The following is a 19,662-nucleotide window of genomic DNA, read 5'->3' on the forward strand; positions in this document are numbered from 1 at the left end:
TCACAAGACCTGGAAGCGCCAGGACGCCTGGTCCTTGTAGTCGAGGCAGTCGGGGGAGTTGAAGTTGAGCTTCCAGGAGGCAGCAGCAGCAGCGGGCTCCTTGTAGTCCAGGCAGTCGGAGGAGTTGAAGGGCAGCCCTGTGCCGCCGTAACCCTGGTGGTGGTGGTGATGGTGATGATGGTGGTGGTGGCCCGAGCTCTGGCTCAGCGGGTGGTGGTGGTGATGGCCAGGCACTGAGGAGGGCCCCATGGGGCTGAGCTGGTGGGGATGGTGGTGGGAGTGCATGGGCGCCAGGTAGGAGCTGCAATCCACGCCCCCGAAATAGGATGAGGAGGGCGGCGCGGGGTAACCCTGCCCGTACCCCCCGCCTTGGCCATAGGAAACGGGGTAGCTGGCGGAGGCGGCAGCGGGGCCGGCCCGTTGCATGCAGGACGCGGCGGCCGGCGGCAGAGGCTCGGGCACTGTCACCCCCGCTGGCGCTGCACCGGGAGAGATGGAAGCCGGGCTCCAGATGGACGACGCCGGGGTGCTGAGGGATGCCGGGGCGCCTGCCGGAGCCGATGAGGCCGAGCTGGAGGACGAAGAAGAGGCTGAGCTGGAGGCTGCTGCGGGCGGCGTGAACTGCCCGCTGCTCTCCGAACCCGAGCTCTCGCGAGCCGGCGAGGATTTCTTCTTGGCTGGACGGCTCTTGGCCCCGCCGCCGCTCTGCTGCTGCTGCCGGCACTTGGCACGGCGGTTCTTGAACCAGACCTGGGGCGACAAAATAGGGTGCAGGGGGCATGAGCATCAGGGTGAGGAGGGGTGGCGGGGAGAGCCAGGGGCCGGGGGCCCAGGGCCCTCCGCTCTCCCTGCCGCCCACCCTTCCTCGCCCCGCGAGTACCCAACCAACCTCACCCCAGCACCAGTTGCACCAGCACCCACGCCCAGCCATTAGCACCGCACACCCCCGCGCCCCAAAAAAAAACCCTGCCCTGCCTGGCACTCGGGCCACCCCGCATCCCACCCCAAGCAAAGGTGCCCAGGGCCAGCGGCCAGGGTGTCCCAGCTTGTGCACATCCCCGGTGCAGTGACAAAGTATGGTTTTGGGGGATGAATCCCGCGTGGGGTGCTGCCTGCGTATCTCACCCCGCTGGGCATCATCATCTGGGGAGCAGTGCTGGAGGGAGCACCCCGGGAAGACCCCAGGTAGCAGGGCTGCTACGCCCTGGGGCAGGTGGAGGGGGACAGAACAATATTAATAAAAATAAAATTAATAAAAAAGGATAAAAAAGAAAAACAAAAGTCCCCCTTTGCCTGGATGCCACCATGGTGGGACAGCCAAGCGGCCGGGAGCCCACAGGCATCCCGACCCCAACGAAACAGGAACGAGGGCAGATGGAGAGCCGGGTCCAAGTCACGCCAGCTGAGCCGGGCTGCCCCCGCATCCCCCCCAGCCCGTGGTGGTGCGGGATGTCCCCACACAGGTCCGGTACCTGGACTCGGGATTCGGGCAGGTTGATCTTCAGGGCGACCTCCTCCCGCATGAAGATGTCGGGGTAGCGGGTCTTGGCGAAGAGTGCCTCCAGCACGTCCAGCTGCGAGCGGGTGAAGGTGGTGCGCTCCCGCCGCTGCTTCCGCGGGGTGGCTGGGGGCGAGCACCGCCACGCCGGTCACGCCAGCTCCCCTCACACCTCCCGCGCCCCCCCGGCACGGCGGGAGCCCCGGCACCCCTGGGGCAGGGGCCTGCGAAGCGTCCCTGCCTCCAACCCCAGGGGCGGTGATGCTCCCCACAGCCCCCAGCCCCACGGCAGCCGGGCACTGCCCGCCCGGGCCGGACCCCGTCCTGCTGCAGGCAGGGCGAGCAGCACAGGGCTGGGGAGGGGTCAGGCCTGGCACCAGTGGGAGCAATGGAGAGATTTCGTTATGTCGAAATAAATGCACTTTTTTTTTTTTTTTAAAGCTTTTTTTAGCCTTAAAAATCCCCGCTGGAACGAATAAGCCCTGGGGATGGGGGGAAATCCAGCTGGAAACAGCACTGTCCCCCCCACCCTGCTCTCCCCAGCCAGGGGTGTGGGCAAATGGGGGCACCCACCCCGTAGCCCACCCCAAACCGTACGGCCCCTCGGGTTCCTCCAAACCCACCCAGGACGGAGCTTTTCACCTCCGCCTGGGCGCGGGTGGGTGATGGCGGGGATGGGGAGGGGGCCGCGGCGCAGGGCACTCACCCGGGTACCCCACGGAGGGATGCAGCAGGTCCATGGCGGGGCCCGTCAGCCCCAGCCCGTTCATGCCGTAAGGGGGCTGTTTAAGGTAAGACATCATGCTAAAAGCCAGGCAGGTTTCCTCCAAAGTCCCGCAGGAAGAAAAATAAAAAATAATAATAATAAAAAAAGCAAACGTATGGGGTGGGGAGGGGGGAAAAGGAGGCAATAAAAAAAAAAAAGCCCCAACAAAAAGAATCCCCGAAAAAAACCCCCAAACAACAGAAAAAAATTAAGAGCCAACAACAATTAAAAAACGGAGCACGAAATCGGTATAAAAGGAGTTTTTTTCGTTCCGTCCCGCCGTCACCACCGCGAGGTCCTCAAGCGATCGCAGGCAAAGGGAGGGGGAAAAAAAAAAAAGATGAAAAATAGAAAAAAAAAATAAAACAACACCGAGGATCGGGAAACAAAAAGGCGGATTTCTTCCCCGCGCAGAGGCGAAGCCGGAGCGCCTGGGAAGAGAGGGGAGAGAGGCGGGTTAGGGTCCGGCCGCCCCGAGTCCGGCCGAGGGGCGCCCCGCAGCTGGGCGCACCCCGGCGCGAGGCACCGGGCAGGCGGCCGTCGACTGCAAATTTTATTATTATTATTATTATTATTATTATTTTTATTCTATTTTATTTCAAACGAAGAAGAGTTGAGTGCAAGTGCCGAGAGGCAACAGTGCCCGGCGATGGGGAGAGATAAAGCAATTATTTAAAAAGATAATTGGATTAGGAATCAAAAGGAGGTACCAGAGGAGGGAAGTATAATTAATTTAAAAGCGAGCAGACGGGGACGTTTTAATTAGAAATGGATAAGAGTTAAAAAGGGAAAAGGGAGAGGGAGAGCGCAGGCACCCGAGCGGGCGGCGGGCGCCGGCAGCCGGGGCCGGGCCGGCGGCGGGGCCCGTCCCGGGGCTGGGGGGGCTCCGGCAGCGCCGGCGGGGGGGAACGCGGGACCCGGCGGCCGCCGGCTCGGGAGGCAGCGGCCGGGCTCGGTAGCAAAAAGCAGCAGATAAACGCGGAGGGGAGGGAGGGAGGGGCGGAGAGACCCGGGCGGCCCCGCCGAGCCCCGGGGGCGGCCCCCACTGCCGAGGCCGGGACCCCCCTCCCCACCCCCGGCGGCAGCGCGGGCACCCCGGCCCGCGGGGGCGGTCAGTTTGGGTGGGGGCGAGGGGCACCCCCGGCAGGCCGGGGCCGGGCGGCAGCGCCGCGACCCGCCGTTGCATAACTTTGCCGGGGAGCGCGGCGGAGCGGGACCGTCCCGGGCGGCGAGAGGGGGGGAGAGCGGGAAATAAAGAGCGAAAAAGAAGAGAGAAAGAGGAAAATCCCGGGGCAGCCCCGGCCCGGCCGTGCCGACCCGCCGCGCACACACGCACCGCGGGTGCGGGGGCCGGTGCCGCGGGCCCGCTCCGTCCCGCCGCCGCCCGCCCCGTCGGGGAGCGCGGCGCCCGCCGCCCCCGGCCGCCTCACCTGCGCGGCCACCTGCGGAGCCGCCGCCGCGGCGGGGGCTGCGCGCAGGGCGGTGCGGAGCGGGCGGGGGGCGCGGAGGGGGGCGGGCGGGCGGGGGGGAGGTCGGGCAGGTGAGAGGCGGGCTGGGGAGGGGGGCCCGGGGGGGGGGGGGGACGCCCGAAGCCGAGCCGCGCACCCCCAACTTGTCGGGGCGCCCCGCGTTACCTTGCCGGCGGCCCGCGCTGTCGGGGCGATGGAGCCGCGGCCCTGATGAGGATTGATCACCTACCCCCGGCCCTACCCTTGTATGTGCGCGCAAAGCATCTGCGTAACCAGCCCGGCGCCAATCCCCGGCCGCTCCCCGCCTGACTGACAGCCGCCCGGGCAATGGCAGCGCAGGGCGCCGGCTCCCTCCGCGCCCCCCCCCCCCGCCCCGCGCCGCTCCGCGCCGCTCCGCGCTCCCCCGCGCACCCGCCGCCGACGCGCCCGGCCCGGCCCCGGCGGCGCGGAGAGGCGGCCGGCGGAGTAATGGGGGGGGGGGGGGGGCGTAGGGCCCCGCGCAACATCCGCGGAGGGGAGGCGGGGGTGAGAATCGTTAGAGAAGTTGTGCGGAGGTAACCGCTCCGCGCCCGCGCAGCTCTGCGCCCTCCCCCGCGCAGCCCCCTGCGCCGCTCCGTCCCAGGGAACCGCGGAAAAGTTTGGGCCGCCGCCTGCGCCGGCGCGGAGGGCGCTGCTGGAGGGGGACGCGGAGCGGGGGGAGCCGGGGGGAGCGGGGTCCCGGCCCCCCCCCCCCCCCCGGCGCCTGGAGGCTCGCCCAAACTTTGTGCTTTAAAATAAGAATAAAAAAGCAGCGGCCGCACCTTTCCCCGCGTGTCCGGAATTGAGGGGCTGCTCCGCGCCTCGGGGGGGGGAGCGGGCGGGGGCGGCCCGGGGGCGGCGGGGAGAGGGACGGGGCGGGGAACGGGACCCACCGCGCCGCTCCGCGCCCCCCCGCGCAGCCCGATTCGTTGCCCGCGGCGGCGGGGAAAGCGGAGCGGCGCGGGGCCGGCGCGGAGCGGCGGGGTCGGGGCGCGGCGGGGCGCGGAGCGGGGCGCAGCAGCCGCGCAGGCGGCCGAGCGGTCCCGGACCTCTAACGGGGGCTCCGCTGCGCGGTTTTTGTTGGTCTCCCCAAATCAACTCCCTCTAATTGCAGTTGGAGCTGAAAGCGAGCTAATGGTCAAAGGCGCTGCCCGCCGGCCCCGACCAAAGCGCGGTTCCCCCCCCCCCCTTTATTTATTTATTTTTTTCCCTCTTTTTCCCGGGCGAGGAGGGAACCGTCTAATCCGGGCGGGAGGGAGACGATGGGCCGAGAGGGAGAGAGAAAAGGAGGTTTGCAAGCTCCTCCGCTCACCCACCAAAGTCAGCGACACGGGCACTTCTCCCCGCAACAAAGGCGCCGCGGCCCATTCACAAAAAGCAAAGGGAGGAGGAGGAGGGAGGAGGAAGGGTTTGGGGGGGCAGTTCGCCCCCCCTCCAGCCCCCCCGTTTGCCCCGGTCCCGCCGGGGCAGTTCCCGGGCCGGGCTGCGCTCCCCCCGCCCCTCGCCGCCTTCCCATCGCTTCGCCCCGCCGGGGCAGCCCCGCTCCTGGCGGGCAGCAGCCGCTCCCCGGGGCTGCCCCCCCGGCACCGGGGGGCATCTGTGCCGCCCCAACGCCCCCGCAGCCACCGCGGTTGCCCAATCCCCGGTTGCGGGCGCCTCCCCGCAGGTTCGGCCGGGGGCTGCGGGCAGGGCGGGCGCGGGGCACGCCGCCCCCCGGGGTGACGGTCCCGGTCCCGGTCCCCCCCCCGCCCCGACCCCCCTTTCCCTCCGCCGGACAGAGCCTGCGCCCTCCCCGCTGCGCCCAGGTAAGGTCGGCGGCCGGGCGGGGGCTGCGGGCGGGCAGGGGGCTGGGCTGCGCGTCCCCCCGGCCCCGGCGGCGGGGAAGGGCAGGGGCAGGGGCAGGGAGGGCAGCCTGGGCCGGCCACGGGGCGGGGGGGCTCTTGCGGCCGGTTCCCGGGCCGGGGGCTGGAGGCGGAGGGGGACGCACACACTTATTTTTCCCGCAACCCAGGGGCTGAGGTAGTTTTTCGCATTAGAAGACAGCCGAGCACCGGCACCCCCGGCGGGGGGGGGGATGCCAGCCCGCCCCCCCCGCCCCCCCTCGCCTCCCGGGGGCAGCCCCAGGCTTCGGGGCTCAGCAGCTCCCGGCGCCCGGCCGGGCTTGCAGCGCCGCGGGCTTCGCCGCCCTCTCCCCTCCTGAGCCTCCGCTGCCCTCCGCGGCCGCGGAGCCCTCGGAGCGTGTGCGTCCCCCTCCCCAGCCCCCGTCTTTTTGGGGGAGGGCGGAGGGGCACGGCGGAGCCGGCTGCCCGCCGCCCCTGCCCTCCCGCCGGCGCGGCGCTCTGCGCGTCCTCCCCAACTTCGCACGGGGCCAAAGCCCCCGCCGGGCCCCGGGGCGGCCCCCAGCCCCTCGGCCCCGGCCCGGCGCAGCCCGCGGGCGCCGGCGGCCGCTCGCACCAGGCCGGGCGCTCCCCCCCTCCACGGGGCTTTTTTTTTCCGGTGGGAGCGGGCGGGCGCGGCGGGGAGCGGGTCGCAGTTGCACTCGGAGCCGCCGGCGACGGGGGGGTCCCTCCCGGGACGGCAGCCGCGTCCCCGCGGGGTCTGGGCTCCCGCCGGCCCCGCCGCCCGCTCAGCCTCCCGCGGGTGCGCTCCTTGCGCGGCCGCAGCGGAGCCCCGGCCGCGCATCCCCCGCGCCGGGCGGCATCGGCCCCGCAGGGAAAAGTTTCGCCTCCCCCTCCCTGACTTGCGTTTTATTAAAAACAAACGAAAAACTTTTCCCTCTGGTGCGTTTCGTTGCGTTGGCGAAGCGGCGGCGGCCGGGGCGGCCCGGGGCGGCGGAGCCCCGCTGCCCCCCGCGGGTTCGGGCCCTTCCCGGCCCCCGGGCCCCCTCCCCGGCCGGCGGAGGGAGGGAGGAGGAAGGGAGGGAGGGATGGAGAGAGTTTCCCAGGTAAAGAGGAAAGCGGCAGTTACGGTAAGAAAGATTCGGCTTTTATTGAAAATTTTATATATGACTCGGTACTGTAATAAATAAACGAGACGAGCTCCACGAAGGGACGATGCGAGCGCGGGACACGCGTGGGGGCACACGGACGGGGCGGGGGGGGCGCGGGCCGGGCGCAATAAATAACGCGGAGCGGCGGCGCGGCCCGGCCCGCGGGGGACGCGGGGGACGCGGGTGGGAAGCGCCGCGCTGCCCCGGGCCGGGCGCTGCCCCGCTCGCAGCCGCTCCCCGGGCTTTGCGCCCCGAGAAACCCCCCGAGTAAATGAGAGCAGCTCAGCTCTGCTCCCGGGGAAATGTAGAACTGTTGAAATAAAACACCGGTAAATACAGCACATTTTTAATAATAACTGGGGTGGATCTGACCTAACTATAAAATGTAGGTAGCTTATTAAGTATTACATATGGCAGGACTAGATGAAACCATTCCCAATGATTTTTTTTTTCCTATATCCCCCTCTCTAATCCTATTACGACAAAAACGTATTTATTTCAAAACTCAGCCCTCCTCCAGCTACAGAAACCAGGACAGGCTTTATTTCTTCTGCTCCTTCCGCACATCTCCGGCATCGCCCGCACGCCCAGGGTCTCGGCGATTTCATTTCAAACCCTTTCAGCAGGAGAGCTGAGCCCACAAGGAAACCATGGTACAACGCGAGTTCGCTTGAATGGAAACCAAAAAACAACGAAGCGGGGCCCGGCGCAGCCTAGATCTGGCCTAAGAAAATGGAAAAAAGTCTTACATTTTTTTTTTTTCCAAAACATGTTTTGTTTTGTTTTGTTTTGTTTTGTTTTGTTTTGTTTTCCCCCCAGTCTTATGACGGCATTTTAAAAACGTAAGAAAGAGCCGCGCTGCGATTTCGCCATCGCTGCGGGAAGGCCGCTCACTGGAGGACGCATTTCTCTTCCTTCTTGGCCATCTTGCCTTTGTTTTGCTCCAGGGTCCTCTCCAAATGCTCGTCCTCTTCCTCGGCCCTGCGGAGAGAGGCGGCGGGAGGCGCGGTGAGGAGCTGCACGGATGCGCGCTCCCCCCCGGCCACGGCCACGGCCACGGCGCCCGCGGGCTTGGCCCAAACTTTCCGCGGGGCCGGCGGCGGCCCGGCGGGTCCCCCCCTTCGCCCGACTCACTGCTTCTCCTGGGCGTCCAGGTCCCTGACCAGCGCGTCCCGTTTGTTAACGAGAATAACGAGTTCGTCCAGCAAAAGCTGCTCTCGCCTCTTCTGCGCCTCGGTCTTCTGCCAGTCTGCGAGAGAAAAGCAAACACCAACAGCGCTGAGACGCCGCGGCCGCCACCGCCGGGGCGCAGCCAGGCGCGCCGGGACCCGGGGCCGCTGCGGCCGGGAGCCCGGCCCCGCGCAGCCCGGCCCGGCCCGGCCCCATCCCGGCCGATCCCGGCCCGGCCCCATCCCGGCCGATCCCAGCCCACCCCGGCCCGCGTCGCTGAGCGCGGCCGCCCGCCCCGGCGGGAGCTGCGGCGGGGACAGGCGCAGCCCGCCGGCCTCTCCTCTTCTGCCCACCTGCCTTGGGGTTGCTCAGCAGCCACTTTGGGATCGTTTCGGGGCTTTTTGGGGTTTGTTTTGTTTTCGTTTGGGTTTTGTTTTTTTTTTTTTTTCCCCCACGACTGCGCTGCCTGGACGGGCACCGCCATTTACCAGGCTTTCCCCTCAGAGGAGGAAAGCCCGCTGCCCTGCAACCCAGCTCTTTGCTAATTCCTCGCTTGCTCTGAGCAGCTGGAGGAATCTCACACTGGGCACCATATGCTTCGCAGTAACTTTAAAAGCAGGTATCAGTTAATTAGCATTTTCCCCTTTGAAGTAAAAATACACTTGCTACATCGTACCGCGGGGTCCCTCCAGCCCCGGGGCCGGCGGGCAGCGCAGGACCGGCCGCCTGGCTTCTCCCAAAGGGGTTTTTCTCGCCGCCCCCCGGCCCGGCGGAGCCCCCGGCCCGGCCCGGCCCGGCCCCGCACGCCGCAGCCCCCCGGGGCCGCCCCGCAGCCTCCGGCTCTCCAGCCCGGCCGTGCGGGCTGGGCGCTGTCAGTCAAGCCCCAGCCTTCCCCGCCTCCCTCATTAAGAAGGTAAACAATGAAAAGCAGGAGCAGTAGATGATGAGGGAGATAGCAGGACAAATGAGGAGCGGGAGGGAAAGAGGACACCGGCTCCAAAAAAGAAAAAAAACCACCGGGAGAAGCCATTGCCACCGGCCCGGCGGTGTCCCCCTCCTCCTCCTCCTCCTCCTCCTCCTCCTCCTCCTCCCGGCCTCGCTTCCCGAAGGCGAAGGGGAGAGGGTGCAGTCCTTTTGGCTTTCTCCCCGCGCTCTCCATTGCCCTGGGCGATCATGTTAAAACTCACATGGCTGGTGCTTATTCAGATAACCCGAACAATGCTCGCCACGGTTACCATGTGAATCTTCACAAACCCCGCAAGAATGCTGTGGTTCAAATCCCCCTGACCCCCCTCCAAAGCCAAATTTATTCAAGACAGCAAACTGCTCAGAAGCTTTATGAAAGCAAGTGGTGCTAGAGGGAATTCAGCCTTGTATTTACAAATTAAAAATTAGATGCATCATCATGCAATAAAGGTTGGAAGAGCGGCAGAAAGGCAGGAATGTGAGACCACTTTTATCGCGCCCTCGCCTTCCGCCTGGGCGCACGGGCCCACGAGCGACTCGCGGGTCCACACGCGCGCAGGGAAAGCCCACGCCGACACGTGTGTGCGGACACGCTTGGGAGAGGCGAACGCGCACGGCGGCGTCTCGCAAGCGGGGAGCGATTCGGTGCGGCGGCACCAGAGCCCTTCCCCGAGCATCGGCCTGGCAGGGCACTGCCCAAACTTCCCAGGAGTTTTTCTCTTTTTCTCCATCTTTTCCTTTTCTTTTTTCCTCTTTCTTTTTCAAGTGCGTTGCTTCCCCTCCACCGTTGTTAAGGAAATAATTTTCCAGGTGTAAAGAGATTAGAATTGAAGCTACCAGCCAAAACTACTGGTAATCTAAGCCATTGCTCCTGCGACAAAACTGTTTTGATTTAGGTAGCAGCCTTTTAGGTGCTAATTTTCAGCGCGGTCTCTCGATTTCCACCGCTGCTTGCCCTTTTGCTCCTTTTAGGGAAGGCTCCCTCCGTTCAACCCGTTTAAAACACACTGCTCTGCACCTCTGCAGCTCAGAGCTTCCCCAAACCGGAGGGTTTTACCCACATAAATAAAGCCCCTGCACGCGCAACGCAATCTCAGCGCGACAAAACCGCCTCGTGAAGGGCAGCAGCGGTGCGTCGGGCAGAAAAGGAGGAGAGAGACGCGGCAGCGCATTTCACGGGTGTCTGCTCCCCCCAGACGCGGCCCCCAACTTTCAGGTTAACTTTCCCCCCACTTCTGCTGGTAACTGTGCTGAGACTTGGGCTGCCCGGCACATCTGGGCACATGAAGCTCTAGATGAAAAGGGACCTGAAAAACCCCATCTCTACCTGGATTTGATTTAATTATTTTGCAATTGTGACGGTTTTCACTTAGTTGAAAAGTTCTTACTTTTTAAAGCCTTTTTCTTTTCTTTCTCTTTCTCTTTTTTTTCTTTTTTTTTTTTTTTGCTTCATCCCCTACTTCTCCAGTTTCAGCAGCAGTTTTAGCTTTCGAAACAGCAAACATCAGTAAAAATATTTCGGTACAGGTTTCACTCAGTCCCTCACTACTATTTTTTCTCTGTTAAGTCCCTTTCTAAGAGCTATGGGTTTTGTTGCCCCATCTTGTAGCCCTGTGGGGTAAATAACGTCATATTAGGACTTCAGGGAACAAAACCGGCGTTTTTTTTGTTTCTGCATTTGCTTATTATTAGTGTTTGAAATACGCCACAGGAAAACTTGCTGGCAGACATATTCCTTTGCATTTTTACTTTGTTTCCTAGAAAAGGTCTGAATTTCTGCCCCTGCCAAAAAATAAATATAGTCAAGTAGCAATTGGTTAAAAGAGGAACTGGCGCAAAGTATTTAAATAACATTTTATGTGTGATTACATCACAATTTTGTTTTATCCAACAAAATACTGCTGGGCAGCAGTTTCGGGAAGCATGCCTATGTTTAAAAAAGCAACTGTGTTCAAGTTTGATTCCTACCTGTTGTGCCTTTTAAGCCAGGATTACCTATAACACCTGTCACATATAGTTACCCAGGCTGACTGCAGCTCTGGGAAGCTACAATGGGCTATGATTAATTTGAAGATTTCAGAATAATACTGTTATAAAAGCTACACTCCAGACAAAAATAGGATTAAGCTCTGAGGCTGTATATGAGCTAGAAGTGTTGAAAGCTAAAGCCTCCGTGCCACCGCTCGCGACGGGCAGTTTAAAATGACAGAGTTTGCTAAATTCACGTTAAAGTAGAAATGTTTTCAATTATTCATCTTCATTGACTTCATATTGTCTTCTTTTTTCCCCCACTGCTTAAACTGATAATTACTTTGAGCAAACAGGCGGCCGGTTCCCATAGAAATGCTTTAATAGAAATGGTCGAAAGTTCTCGTAGTAAAACCTTCAACCTCGCCACTATAATAAATAAGCCCGGCACTTTGATGAAAATTAACACTAGTTTTGTAAAGAGCACATTGGGGGATTGCAGTCAGGTCTTATCTTTAGTTCCAGTCAACTAGCAATCCTGAAAGAGTTTGCATCATCATCAGAGCAGGCCATTTGATAGGATTCTGCTGCTGAACCTAATCAATCTATGGAATACTGTGGCTGCGCGGTGTAACAAAGCTAAAATAGATTTACAAATGGGGTTTTAGAGGATAAGCTCCTCCACAGGATTACATATTGATTTTAAATATAAAAAGCTTATCATATAAACCATAACTACAAAAATAGTGAACCTATGCATAAATCCTTTTAGAAGAGCACCCACTTCAAACTATAAGCCAAGAATAAATCAAGATGTACAAAATCCAAAAGAAGATCCATTTCTTGGGCAGAAAATGAACACACCACCCCAAGGTGTGCAAAAATGAACTTATCTTTTCTAAGGAGGCATTAAATCCCAAATGAAAAAAAAACAGAAAAGAGCGAGAGGAAAGGTAGCTGAAAGTAAGGCATCCCGCCACTCGGCTGCAGTGAAAATCAGGCTCTGAAATGCAGCACCTTGTTTACACGAGCCGACCCGCTCCCTAACAGACAGCCAAAATGCCTTCCCATGTGTGCAGGTTAAAATAAACCCAGTAATCTATATTTTCTTTGGCCTATTAGGCAAGGATTTCAGGCCTTTCTTGGTTGGAGCAGTCTCGGCAGTGGAAAGAGAGGAACACTTTCTGGCTGGAAGAAGGCTAGTGCGTTAACTCTCTCTTTCTTATCTCTACGGCTAACCGGGGCGGGGGGGAAAGTACGCCTTTTTTACCACCCTCGGTCATTCATGTGTTCCGCGTGAAGTGCCGTAACACTCCAAAAGGCTATTCAGCTGCCTATGCCTCCATTTTAGCGGTTGGCTAAGAGGACACTGTCTCCACATCACTGAACATTATAACGGTCAGCACCTCCAGACGCCAGCGCTGCCCACACGCTGCCTGCGCAGGCAGGGCAGGCCGGCCGCCAATAAACCGCCTTTATCTGCGATCAGCAGGCTGCTACCTTTTGCAAGGCGCTCTCTCTTCCCTCCCCCCCCCCGTCATCAACTAACTAAGTAAATTGGTTGATAGATTTTTAAACAGCACAGTCACGCGTGGAAGAGTTAGAGCAATTTACCAAAACAGTAATTATCACCTTTCAAAGACTTTTTTTTAAGTTCCAGTTTGGGTTGGTGCATTCTGCCTTTCTTTTAGACAAACAAACCGGTCCTGTCCTGTTATATAGTTTTTTTTTTTTTTATTCCTGCTCATATATTTCAGGTTTGGAATTGGTGCTGGTAAAAGTGAGATCTGTCTTTTCAACTCTTTCACAGAGCCCAAGCGCTCATTAGCAATCGGCCAAACGGCCTGAGTGCAGACAGCGCTGGGCTGTTCGGGCAGCCCATGCTTCTTTGGTGAAATCACATTATAAATGGTGTGGTTTTACCGGTGCTTCCCAAAAAGTGCATCTTTGCACCCCAGCGTATGTCGGACGCGGAAAGCGATACAGCGCTGATGCACACATGGAGAGGCGAGGTGTCACAAATGCGTATTTGCACATTTCACAGGCATTTTCTTGGGAGAGTTTCTACTCTAATACGTTTTTTAGGTAAACGCAGATAGCTCTAAAACTTGTAGGAGACTAATAATTTATTGAGGGTTAAAATGCTAAACGTGGACTTTGTTGTATGAATAAAAAACAAAACCAAAATTCTCCGGCACTTATGTTTTCTCCCTAACCCCCTGCTTACCATATCACCAGTAGCACGCAAAAAAAAAAAAAAAAGAGGGCCTTCCTGGGTTTTGGCATCTCCCTCTGAACTTATAAAAAAGAAATTAAAAAAGGACAGATTTTTGTTCAAGTCAACGTGTGAATGGCATAGGCTGCTAGACATTCAGAGGCTGCTGCTAGGATGGTTCCAAGACTGTAAAACATAAAAGGCAATTAAGCATTGAAACTTTGGTTTTAAATCCAGTACCTGAACTCCTCTCTGGTTTTAGGGTATTTTATGTTTTTAATATTTCATTGGTATGATTCCCAATTACACTGGCTTGTCTCTGCAGAAAGCAATGTATATATTTATGACTCAAGTTTATCCAAGAACACAGTGAACGTAGTCTTATGCAAAAAATACAACCACAGATGGAGTGATATGAAAAAGCTACCTGAAACCTGCTGCTTTTTTCCAACAAACTTATGCTCCCAGTGAAGTCTCCAAACTAATTAGAATTGATTTATTATGGATCAGGTACCTTATCAGGTGAAGAAAGAAATTACCATGGACAGTCAAAGGGTTGAGAGGTCAATACAGAATAGCAAAATCAATTTGCATTGATTAGACAACAGGTCCATTTTACAGAGCCCAAAGGATTAACTTTTAAGCAAACATCTTTGAACTATAAGACAGCATTTGTGACTGAGAGGTATAAGCGGTGCAGCATTAGAAAACACTTAAGATATTTAAATAAGAAAATAATGCAAGCAATGGTTTAAGCTATCTGGATGTTTATTTTTTATTATGAATCATCCCCAGGATTATTGTACAATTCGCTTGAAAGCCCTACGGAAAGGACGCAATTGTTTCATTTATCCCGCGTGTCAATCTTCCCATGAGTTTTCATTCAGGTAAGGTGACTAAACTCGGCAGAGTTGCAGAGAAGGGAGAAAATCTGTGCAAAGGATTGCACTAATCCTGGTGTTGCTTGAGATGAAATATTTACTTGGCAAACGTAGTGTTTTACCACCAAAACCGATGAGACCTTCCCCCCCCCCAGTGAGATAGTGTTGTAAAACACATCTAAAACATTGAAAGGAAGGAGGCTCCCTTCTGTGGGTCACCCCTTCCATTTTCTGCAGCACCCAAAGCAGCACAATGCCACAGGAAAGCCAGGAGATTATTACTGAGACAAAAAATAATAAACTCCGGACAAATTTTCTTTACCTCCTCATCACTTTGTTTTCAAAGTTTATTCTGAGGAGACCATATTTCTTTGTCCCATATCTTGGACATTTCCCCTCCCCGCCCGGAATAAAACATAAGGATGGGATCGTGGACCCAGCCTATCTGCTGCGTGCTATCACTTAAAATGATGTAAATATCAGCACTGATTCTTAACTGGGCTTCAGAGAAGCCTCCACGTTTGGTACTTGCAGGTAGCCACCTTCGGCAGCAAGCATTTTCCTTCCCTCGGTACCCAGCATTGCTCTTACCTTCAATAGCAAGCATTGCTCTTAGCTCCCGATTCAGCAGTTCGTAGCGCCTTTCTAGGTCATGTTCTTTTTCCCTAGGCAAGTTGCAAAAGTTCATCAATATGTTAATTACTAAATCATTAAACACTTAAAAGAACCTTTAACTTACATTGATTTTAGGACTCGTAACCGACTTTTCTCTTTAACTTTAAGCTACTCCAAACAAATGATACACAAACTTAAAACCTTGCTCAGGTGGCATATTCAGTAAAAGGGCCTTTTCATTTTCTATAATGTCGGCTTTAATTCTGTCAGTTTAACTCTATTGTGCTACAGGACGTAATTATTTCATATTCATCCTTGGAGCGGCTGTTGTGGAATGTCCTAAGTATAAAACATTCCCCCTGATCTAATGAACAAATTCCAGCATCAGCCTATTCACCAAGATAATATGACACTGGAAGTATTATACTATATACGTTCTGCCCTAATGAATAATGAAAATTAGAGACAGGATTAGAAAGCTTAATATTTTGAAGGTAGAATCTTCTGTCAAGTTCAGACACGGTAGGAAATTTGTGAGCACAGGCTCTTCCCAGGGAAGTATGCAGACGTCTACACTAGGTGGCATTACTGAAAGAAATACAAACAAACCGAAAGAAGCTGGAGAAGAAACACTGACGGCAGAATGCCTCTAAAACTGTGCAGTGTCTTCTCCCTTCCTCACCAGTGCTAGCGAAAAAAGTTTATTTGTCCTTACTTTGCAGTATCGGTGGTACCATCGCACCGTGACTGATTCACTAATATCCTTCCAGCAGTCCGGTGCTGCTGAACTAGCGATGGGATTGAGGATTTCTACGAAGCAGGCAGCGACTCAAATTTTGCTCTCTCTCCGAATAGTCTTCACCTGTCACATCTGAGGCACAATCCAAATCTATTTGCGCATTTCTAAAATGTAATTTTATTCTACTGTTGGGCCTTTGAAAATGTAACTGTACTTAATATTTCTTTAGGTTTTGTTTTTTTTTTCACAGCTCTGGCTAATCTTGTGTCATTGCACGCTTCTCATTTTCAAGTCTGAAATATGAGAAAAACAAGTTACTCAGTGTGTTCCACAAATCATCCATGCTGCTCACTTTTGAGGGAACTTTTGAAGTCTAACGGGAAGAAAAGAAGAGTTTTGCATCTGTCTGCTGGGTAAATATTCTAGTAAATCATCCTTTTGTAAATACATGTATCCATCTGTACTTACAGAAGAGAAAGCTGGTTCATTCGTCTTATCAAGGCATTCTTCTTATTAACCAGCATGAACCATTCCTGCATCATAGCTTCTTCTTCTTCTGTGTTTCTTCCTGCAGTCGAAAGAATTTCATTACTCGGTGGCATTTCACAAATTGAGCTACATATTTCAATTCAGGTTTTGGAGTATCTGTCTCCAATATCATTGAGCATTACAAGGCATACTCTCAAATGGTAAAAAAAACCATATGACTACAAGCCCTGCAGCCCAGTGCTGCTTGCTCCATAAATAAATCTTTGAAAGCAGACATTATTCAGCATACATTTTAGTGTTCTTTACCACGCTGATACCCCAAACTAAATAAACGCCTCTTAAAAAGTACTGTATCTTTTAAATTCTTCCGAAAGAACTATATTGTTGCTACGTTCCCAATGAAAAAAACCTTGTTGCTAAAAGACATCTGGTCATCACAGGCCTCCAAACACAAAAACAATCCTTGTGGGCAAGACCCACTCCACCCATTGAAACCCAGCGCAGTCAGGATGACGTGGTAGGGATCAAAGCAGCTGCAGAGGAGATGGCAATCCTGAACCCTTGGCCAAGGTGTGGGCACTTGCTCCGCTTCTCTGTGCTTAAGGCCACTCTTCCAGACGATGAGCAGGAAAGGGCTGCTCCTCTCCTCACCCGCAATCAAAGGGAGCATCTGCGCAAATACGAATCATTTTGGGGTCCAGGTGCCTAAGGGTTCCCATGTACGTATGCATGGACTGGCATCCCTTTCCCCAGCCCGTGTTCATCATTGCCTCAGGATCAGGACCCTCAGTCAGGCAGTGCTATGCTCTACTGGACTCTATAAGACTCTGTGTTACCACCTCTGCACCATCGGGCCACGTGGGGGAAAGGGAGATGAGTGCCCAGAAGGCTCCTGACCGTCCTTTTCATGTAGCAGGGTCACTCAGCCAAATTTCACTCTCTCTGAGCTGGGGGCCTAGGAGAAACCTCATCAAAGTCCTTTGTGGAGACTGCACTTCTGCAGTGACCTGTCATTCTCATCTCTCAAGTTGAGCTGAGGAGCAAAGACTATATGGTCCTCAATGAATTATGAAACTCTCTTATTTCTTATAGTTAAAATTAATCTGGGAAGAAACCTGGTATAGTGGCAAAGAAGCATGAGCTGGGACTTCTGAGTACTTCTCCCAGCTCTGACACTGCTTCACTGGGAGACCATGGGCAGACCTCTGCATTTAAGCACCTTGTGTGTAATATGGGGATAATCACCCGTACCGATCTTGCAAAAGTTCATTTGTTGATATTTGTAAAGGGTTTTGACATCTCTGATACAAGGGTTTTGAAACCTCTGATACTCGGGGAAGCTATCCTATTAACTTAAACCATAGGATCTCTAGTTGTAGACAAGCAATTTCCAGCACCAGAAGCTGGAAAGACACCAGAAAAAATATTGGTTTGCTCTAAAAGAAAGCTTTCCATTTCTGAATGGGAGCATTTGAAATGCTTGCACGTACGTGCCTGCCACGCGCACGTTCACACCCCAATGCCACGGTAGTGTGCAAGCCCAGATCTGCATGGAGAACCACCTCCTCACCCAGCTATGACCCTGCTGCATGCAAAGGAAGGTCACCGGCCTTCTCCAAACTGTTTGATTCCCCCTGCCATGGCCTGTGGGCTTGGTGCATCCACACAAGGGAAGGAAAAGGAGATGAACAGGGAAGCGAGTCAGCTTGGGGTAAAGCTGGCAGACCCACACAGTAAAAAAAAGCTATGCCATTCGGCGTGCTCTTCTTTCTGATGTGAGACATGCCCCTGTATCCACTTATCACCCTGGCAAGCTCCTAGTTGATGAAACCATTCCTTGGAAGGGTGCTTTTAGGGTACACAATTTGCTAGCAGCAAGATGGGAAGGGCAGAGCATCCTAAACTGGGGACGGCCCTGCAACTTTTTTCCAAGAAGCAGCAGGGTCCAGCTCCTGGATGACGGAGCGATGAAGGAAGATATCGGTCACGTAGAAATGTTCTCCCCCAAGACCTCCAACTTCTGGTTTTGCGCAGAAAATACTAGACCACGGCATTTACAATAACGTTCAGCAGTTCAGCACTCCCCCCAAGAGGATTAAAACTTATAAGTACACTTTGCTGTTAAGTTACAGATCAAAGGCATTGCTGTATTAGTCCATCTAACAGGGTCTGCTTTTAGAAGTAGATGATAATCAATATTAGCAACCTTTCGTTGAAATGCACCAAGTAGCTGGAATTTATTTGGGGAAGAGAGAAAGAAAAAGGGGATAGATTGCCTTTTTTATCCTTGCAAAATGACCGGTCTATTCTGTGACGCATGAAATTGCCACACTGCCGGTGAAAAAAAGTTCTCACAACCAGACACACGTGGCCATAGTAACATTTTAATCCATTTATGACACTAAATTTGTTGGGTTTGGGGTGGTCTGGGATCTCTGGCTAAAAGATGCCACTATAACTGCAAGCTCTTGCTGCATTTCACTTTGCAAGCCTTGAAAAAGAAATGAGAGACAGAAATGTTTCAAAGGAGTTTGACTCAATGGCGGATCTGAACTTGAATTTCATGCCATGCAACCTCAGGGTAAGGACATAAACTTCTTTCTATTAATGCATTCCTCCTAAATAAAGTTAGTTGCAACATATAACGAGAAAAGATCTAGGTAAAGCTTGGAGCTGTTGAGTCAGATCTGAACAGGTTTTTTATTTTGATATTTCCACGCTGACACCAAAGCACAGGCAATATCCATAGAATAGCCTGGTTTAAAAGTGAGTTAACAAAGTCTTGATTGTTTTAACTGAATTTTTCATCTGTTTTTGTATTCGCTTTGGACCCATGTGATGCCCTGACACCGGTCATGTGATATCGGCTGCGATAGGCACAAATCCCCGGGCAGCAACAAAAGAAGAAAGAGTAAAAAAGAAAAAGCTGTGAAAAAGCTTGCAATTTGGAAAAAGGCCAATTGTACCCCGGCGAAGGCCTTTTTGATCAGTGAAATGACACATGTGTGCAATATTAATAGCAGTCGATGCTGATATTTTATTTGTTGACTGTCAGCTTTTAAATTCTTGCGCATGGAGCTGAAACAGATTCTTCCCAGGCAAGCAAAATAAAGATGAACTCCCATATATAAGAAATTTAAATAACTCTTTTCAGCAAATACACCACCATTAGAGTATTACTTCTTTTTTTTTTTTCCCCCCCTTGGTGGAAAGATGCATGCGAAACACTTTCAACAAAGAAAAACTGAGTGTTATTACTGCCGTGATGTTTCAAGCTAAATTCATATTTACAATTTCTAAATAAAAAAATTAGAAAAAGCTTTTCTTCAACACAATTTCAGTTTCACTCTGTAAAACCCTGCTGCTGCTGGGGTGGTTTTTATTTCCACTTTCCAAGTGTAAAACAAGTATTTAATTGACTTGCTACAAATGCTTGAAAATTAAAATTGGGAGAATACCTGTGTTGTTCTTGGGGAAAAAAAAAAACTGTACAGATTATTTAAATGAAGCGAAAAACATGTTTGAGAACAAATCGATCCCATGCATGCAAACCCCTTATCTGAGCCAGTACAAGATGATGAAAATCTATAAATAGCCCACAGATTTTAAACTTAAATTTTTTTCCATAATACACGCATTACACTATTGTTTTCGATAAAAAACAACAACAACAACAACAACAAAACCCTTTTAAAGCTAGTAAGTTGGACCATTACAAATTAATCCTGACTTTAATAACTGGTTAAAGACCCCTTCAGCTTTATAAGTAACAAAAAATATTAAAGCCTGTGATCACAGCGAGCTTTTCTCATTTCTCCTCTAACCATTTGTTATTTAATCCAATACTAGTAATCCAATTTGTCCATCAGACTTTTAAAG

At 53.9% G+C, this 19,662-nt stretch overlaps 2 protein-coding genes across 2 annotated transcripts in view; both read right to left on the reverse strand.

Annotated features, from left to right (window-relative positions):
* On the reverse strand, positions 1-2,301 carry OTX1 (orthodenticle homeobox 1; the record flags this gene model as incomplete). Its single annotated transcript, XM_082306307.1, has 3 exons — positions 1-750; positions 1,473-1,624; positions 2,205-2,301. The coding sequence occupies 3 exons, from the start codon at positions 2,299-2,301 to the stop codon at positions 1-3; spliced, it is 999 nt and encodes a 332-aa protein (XP_082162433.1).
* Positions 2,302-6,790: 4,489 nt separating this feature from the next.
* EHBP1 (EH domain binding protein 1) overlaps positions 6,791-19,662 on the reverse strand; it is a 226,218-nt gene continuing 213,346 nt past the window's right edge. The window contains exons 21-24 of the mRNA XM_082306310.1: positions 15,763-15,862; positions 14,532-14,605; positions 7,875-7,989; positions 6,791-7,721 (exon numbers count right to left, since the gene is read on the reverse strand). Of these exons, the coding sequence (XP_082162436.1) occupies positions 7,631-7,721; positions 7,875-7,989; positions 14,532-14,605; positions 15,763-15,862 (380 nt within the window). The 3' untranslated portion in view covers positions 6,791-7,630. The remainder of the gene's footprint in view (positions 7,722-7,874; positions 7,990-14,531; positions 14,606-15,762; positions 15,863-19,662) is intronic.

The sequence above is a fragment of the Platalea leucorodia genome (genome assembly GCF_965183815.1).
Source record: "Platalea leucorodia genome assembly, chromosome: 3".
Classification (NCBI taxonomy): domain Eukaryota; kingdom Metazoa; phylum Chordata; class Aves; order Pelecaniformes; family Threskiornithidae; genus Platalea; species Platalea leucorodia.